Here is a 6562-nt window from a genome sequence, read left to right as displayed (position 1 = left end):
AATGGAAATTAAAGGCACCCCCCCCCCCCCCCCATGTTAATGTCAGCACTTACCTTAAATGAGGTTTCTTAATCCAATCTTCTTTCCTGATGTTTTCATCTGTCCCTTCAGCGGTGCGGCGGCTCTCCGATCCAGCGCTGACTCCTCTCTGCTTGCTGCCACTTCCTGTCCCACGGTGTCTGCATGCGGGTGCACGCGTCCATAGACTTACCTTGCGTCTCTGCTCGTCTCCCGGCCGAGAATCCGAACTGCGCATGCGCCTGCCCCAAGATCCTTTGCGGCCGCACGAACGGTTCCGGACTCTCGCCGCGGGAGCGCGCAGCGATAATAAGGTCAGTCTAAACCGCTGTTTAAGCGTTTTTTGTTTTTTTTTGTAAACTTTTTGCCTATATCTACTGCTTGTTAGCAGTAGATATAGGCAAAAAAACGGGAGGCTTTAGAACCCCTTTAAGTCTTTCTTACGCTATCCAAAACCAAACAAATTTGGATGGAGCTAGGCTTCAACAGCTTCAACTGGAACAGAATGGTTTACAAGGGCATATTGTAGTTAGATTTTGTCATGAGAGAATTCACATAGTTATCACTGAGCTAATATTTATATGGTCCAATTCATAACAAGGTATAAGATTGGTAACAATATTTATTATGGCACTCAGGTGATGTCATATCTGTATCACATGTTTCCACAATACAAATAGAAGTATAAACGTTTCACACCAGAGGACAATCAGGACAAAGCCTCCTTATTGTCACATTTATAGCACTCCTGGATGTATAACCTTTAGTGCAGGAAACCGACGGTAATCTCTGCTGTCAGAGGTATTGGTGCAGATTGGGGCTCATCTTCTGTTGGCTTTATATTGCAATCTTTGTTTTTCTCTTTGGCTAAAAATATGGAAAAAGGAAAAAAAAGGTGGATTAACTGGATGTGTTTATAAAGATGATATAATGATATATAAAAACCCTCAATTATCATGAAACAGAACTGGATATAAGGATGATTGATTGGACAATGCAGGGGCTAACAAGATACCACCTTTGCACTACAGTGCTGATTTCGATTCCTATCAAGGACACTATCTGCATCTATCTATCTATCTATCTATCTATCTATCTATCTATCTATCTATCTATATCTTTGTATTTTCTCTGTGTTGCATGACCTCCTCCAAGCGATCCAAATGTCTCCCCCAATTTTATCATACTGGCAGGCTAACTGGCTTTACCCTAAACTGGCGAACTCTGTATGTCTGAGCAATTGTTTCGCTTTCACGGCTTCTTCGTGGTCCAAGCAAACTGTTCAGGGCCCATTTACACATATCCATTGCAGTGCCTTGTTGTAACATGCATTACAGCAACTCACAAAGACAATGCACCTCCAAAGCACATGCTGCAGTATTCCACAATGTACAGTAATGTACTACTGTGTGTTGTGGTGCACTGTGTTGGAAAAATATAAGGATGCCTTTTTTTTAGCTGTTCTGGTGCATTGGTAGCCCATTCATTTGAATAGGTTGCCTTAACACGATGCATGTTAATGCACGACACAACATGCGTTAATATACATGCATTAACACAAGACACAAGAATGGCTGCTGGTACCGGTATGTGCTGACAAGCATAGTACTGACACGCTGAATCCAGAGCACTGTTTCCTTTTTTTTTGTTAGATGTTTATTGAAATGTCCCCAGAGATATGTAATTAAGTTCTATCAGTGCAGTGTGATGTTATTTGAACCATGTCAAACCATGCAGCAATAAAAAAAAAAGAATGCCTTACTTTTTATCAGCGCACACAACTGCAATGCGGTGGTATAAACTGTGTGCATTTAAAACAAGGCAAAGTGCCTTGTCTATGCATTGGTAGTGTGTGGGAAAAAGCAGACCCAATGCTTCTGGTGTAAATGGATCCTAAATAGATACTGTATAATGGGCTCTATTTATAAAGTTAGCACACCAGAATAAAGATTTTTATTTTCTAAAAAGTGACAGTTATTTTCAGACTCCAATGACGTTTGAAAATTATGGTCACGCGACTAAAAATAAAGACTCCTATCCTGGTGTGTAAAGCATTTTGAATTATACCTGTGCCATGTTATATAACATACTGTATATTCATAACCTATATAAGAGTCCAGGATATGCAGTTTTATGAACTTCAAGATGACCTCTGATAATTGGTATAAGTAAAGTGTATATTATTTCCATTTATATCTATCAAAAATAGAAGATATTTAAAGGTACCCGATGAGCGAGATGTTTTATGAGCTTCTACGCTTTTCCTTCCGCTTTTTATCTTTTGTTCTTTGTTTTTTTTACCATCATGATGTGCCTGAAACAAAACATAACATTAATTACCAGATTAATTACTGTAACAGAAACATAAGCAACCACAACATCAGACGTAGCAAATACTAAAGCCAAACTCCAGCCATTGGACAAAACTATAAAAAAAAAAGTTTTGTCTGGGGTTGGGCTTTAAAATGTAAGTATACAGCCACATAACATGATCTAATAAAAGTATGATAAGAAGAAGGGATCTTAGCAAGGAATGTAATGTGGTGCCAGGGCTCTTATGCAGAAAGAAAAGTCCCATATATATCAGACAAAAGACTTGGTTTGTATAGCAGACCGGATATCAGACTAGTCTCTCTACATTACACAGAGTACCAGATAAGGCTGATATATGGTTTTAAAGCAGAACTCAATGATCGTATCTTGGGAAACAAGAATAGATTCACTAAAGTAAAAAGTTTTGCATGTTGAGCTTTTGTTTTTTTTCCTTTGTTTATAAAAAGCCAAACTTGCTCTTTGCTAAACCATGTGGGTGTTGATAAAATACAAGAATAAGTAAGCATGACAAAACAATCTTTTAATTAGTATGTAAAGAAAGGAAATATGACCACTTAAATTCAACCTAAAATGCTTAGATAATGAATATTCATCCCACTGATACGAGATTTAGCTGCTGCTTGCATTTTGTTCTGATTCTGTGTAATATAGGTCAGTTTAGCTTGTACGTTATAATGTTAAAGATCTGTAATTGTACTGGGTATTAGAGAAGGCTAGAGTATGCCAATCTTGCTTTATCTATCTGACCCCAGGATTGTGAATAAATTATCTCTGATCTGGTCTGCAAAGTTCCCCAGTGGGAGAGCCATCATATTCCACTTGCATGGCCAGGTAAATGTATCACTATAGTCCTGAAGTATTGCTCCGATATTGCCTCTTGAAGAGACAGATGCATTAAATTTCATTATTCATGTAATTTACTGTCTTTAGTTTTTAGAACAGATTGGTTTTTTTGATGATGATGATGATGATGACGATGACGATGACGACGATGATTATTATTATGGCAAGAATACCATTTTAAAATAATTATTATAACAATAATCCAAATTATACATAGATATAAGAACTAAATTATGAAGAAATTACTTTAGTTGGAGAGTTGGACTCATGTTGCTTTCAGAAATTTGTAGCTGAGCCCACTTATCTCCACTGCCAGTGATATCACTATCCCAGAAGCAGCATGAGGAAGACTCCCCTGCTTCCCCAGACTTTGCTCATAAGATGGCTATAAAGTCCCAGGTGCATTCAGGGAAAAGGGATATCCATACACAGAGGCGGCTCTCTAATTAGGCGAGTTAGGCGGTCACCTAAGGCCTCCCCCTCACGGGGGCCTTGCTGCCGCCTAACTTGCCTGTGATGGAACCTCAGAGCGACTCAGGCAGTTGGGGCACCCTTGTACTCTGCGTCCCACCCCTGCACTCCGCGTCCCACCCCTGCACTCCGCGTCCCACCCCTGTACTGTTTATCACACAGCTGACCTCCGCGCTCTGCGTCACACCCCTGACCTCCACGCTCTGCGTCCCACCACTGACCTCCGCGTCACACCCCTGACCTCCGCGCTCTGCGTCAAACCCCTGACCTCCGCGCTCTGCGTCACACCCCTGACCTCCGCATCACAGCCCTGACCTCGGTGCTCTGCGTCACACCCCTGACCTCCTCTCTCTGCCTCAAGTCCGCGCTCTGTGTCACACCCCTGACCTCTGCACCTCGGCAATTTAATTTTGACCGATGCACTCTGTGGGTTACTTACTTCTGACCGATGCACTCTGTACTTTACTTCCTTCTGACCGATGCACTCTGTGCGTTACTTCCATCTGCACTATGTGCATCAGATCCTTCTGACTTCTGTACTGTGTGCATTACCTCCTGACAGCTGCACTCTGTGCGTTACCTTCTCCTGACCTCTGCACTCTGTATGTTTCTTACTACTGACCTTTGCACTTTGTGCATTACTTCCTTAGGGTCAGGGTTTTGTGTATAGTTATTTGTGGAATTAGATATGAGACAGAAATACAATTCTAGCTCTAGGAGCTGTGAATTCCTGGCTGTTGGGATTAAATACTAGTCTTAAAATATGCAATTGATACAGTTCATTTTTTATTATCGTTTGCATTTTTTTTCATTATGGGTGTAGGTGGGGGCCTTACATTTGAGTTTCGCTTAAGGCCTCACAAAGTCAAGAGCCGCCTCTGTCCATACAAATCAAACACTGTGGCTGGTTCTCTTTAAATAGTGAAAGTTCTTGCCCACACACAAATGATTGACCACATGCTAGCATGGTAAGTTCCCATGGAGGCTTCAGTGCATTCAGAGATTGTTGACTTCTTTCTTTAGATGAGATGACATGCACAAAACATCGGCTTCAGAATGCACTAAAGTCTGTCTTAGAAACTCCCAATTCAATGTGTACAAATCCTTTCATTATATTGTTTAGAGATTCCTTAACACAAGTGTCACAGAGAGGAACTTGTGTGCATGGCATTCCTTGTAATCATATATATACACTTTAATTGGTTCATTTGCCATTTTTTTTTCATTCAGTGGTGTTTCACTGGCTACTTTTTATGTATAATGTAGCTTTGTGTACAGGTCAGATACATTCATGTTTGGCTTACATTACCTTATCATTGCCATCTTGCCCCATATCAGTAGCCAAAGTCCCAAAGTTACACACATGGAATGTTTGACCTTCTCCAGAAACAAGACTTTCTAAGGGTATAGCGACAGATCCAAGAGTCCGTACCACTGGTGGATCATGGCGGAGATCATCTAGATTTTCTTTTTTCTTCTTACTCTTTGAACCAGCTTTACTTCCCTGGTACAAAACAGTGAACACATCAGATGTATCTGTAGATCTGCTCACCTGAAGAGTCATCAGGTATACACGGTACAAAGGAATGGCTGAGACATTAGGCTGTACATTTCTTCTACCAGTAAGACCATTTCGAAAATGTAGCAATGTAGGAGGTTAAACAAATGGTCGACAACAACAACTGATTGAATACAACTAAGCTCACTGTTATTAAGATAAAATGGATTATTAAGCAAATACTATTAAAAGAAATGTATTTTAGATGCATATGAGTGGCATTGTGATAGTTCTGGGGGTTGTTGATTGAATTTTATATCTATATTGCAAGTTGTGTGGTCAAAGCTGGTATTTAGTTGAGGTGATTGCCTATACAAAGAATGACCCATTCTAGACCAAAACTCCCAATAAACAGCCTGTACTATATAGATTGAACATGTGGAGGATGTTTGCTGACTGCTGTTAATTGCTGGTGCTCCCCCACCACCACCAGCAGTCATCAGATATATTGCTAATGATTGCTAGTGGTCCCCCGGCACCACCAAACCATCCTGATATCACACAACTAGAATAAAAAATCTGGTGCAAGTTATTGAATCTGTCTGTGTATCACACATTAGGGCAGCTGGCATAGCTCCATTTGCAACCTTAAAGTTAGGCTTTTGTGTTGAACCTTCAAATTGCAAAATTAACCTTAAGAATTTAGTGCCTAATCTGCTAAAAGACTAGTATATCCATGTCTGAGCCCCAAGAACCCAGTCTAATAAAATGTCACAAATGTTGGCTACCTGTTCCTTCACACTTACCCCAGAGCTACTTCTGGCTTTGTCTTTGCCCTTGTCTTTCCCACCTCCTTTTTTGTCATGCTTAGATATTGCTGCACCCTGGTTGGCATCCTGTGGCCAGGACAAGATCTAAGAGGTAAAAGGATTGGTCTTATTGGATCAGGAAACATATACGGTATACTGTATGTGACAGGCATCCGTATATTCCACATCCATTTACATAATCACACTTTACAATGCTTACCCTTTTACAGCCCTATAGACCAGTGGTCGTCAACCGGTGGTCCTCAAGAAAATTTTGGTTGGTCCGCAATTGCCCCCCGGGCCCCTCTGATGTTGTGCAGGCTAGGCCGTCATTGAAGCGGTACGGAGACTGCGGGGCTGCCTCCCACTGACTCAAGCAGCGGCTGTCACAAGGAATGCGCGGCTCTCAGTACAGGCAGCACAGGCTGCCAGTGATCTGGGAAGCGGCGTGTTCCTTATCATAGCCGTTGCTGCGGTTTGTCTTCCCACCTCCCATACAGTGCGGGCTCTGCAGGAGGTGGGGCATCTCGTCAGTACCCAGACTGAGCAGGCTGCGGGACATAGAAAAAGTGGGGCGAAGCAAGGTAAT

At 41.6% G+C, this 6562-nt stretch overlaps 1 protein-coding gene across 1 annotated transcript in view; it reads right to left on the bottom strand.

Annotated features, from left to right (window-relative positions):
• Nucleotides 1–779: 779 nt before the first annotated feature.
• Nucleotides 780–6562, bottom strand: part of LRRC43 (leucine rich repeat containing 43) — a 28842-nt gene continuing 23059 nt past the window's right edge. Inside the window, exons 12-15 of the mRNA XM_018556789.1 lie at nucleotides 5971–6078; nucleotides 4976–5170; nucleotides 2245–2332; nucleotides 780–885 (exon numbers count right to left, since the gene is read on the bottom strand). Coding sequence (XP_018412291.1) covers nucleotides 782–885; nucleotides 2245–2332; nucleotides 4976–5170; nucleotides 5971–6078 — 495 coding nt within the window. The 3' untranslated portion in view covers nucleotides 780–781. The remainder of the gene's footprint in view (nucleotides 886–2244; nucleotides 2333–4975; nucleotides 5171–5970; nucleotides 6079–6562) is intronic.

Source organism: Nanorana parkeri, unplaced genomic scaffold (assembly GCF_000935625.1).
Source record: "Nanorana parkeri isolate BGI_ZX_2015 unplaced genomic scaffold, ASM93562v1 scaffold13, whole genome shotgun sequence".
In the NCBI taxonomy this organism is placed as follows: Eukaryota; Metazoa; Chordata; class Amphibia; order Anura; family Dicroglossidae; genus Nanorana; species Nanorana parkeri.
Note: the sequence above shows the minus strand (reverse complement) of the source record. Positions and strands in the feature narration are given on the sequence as shown.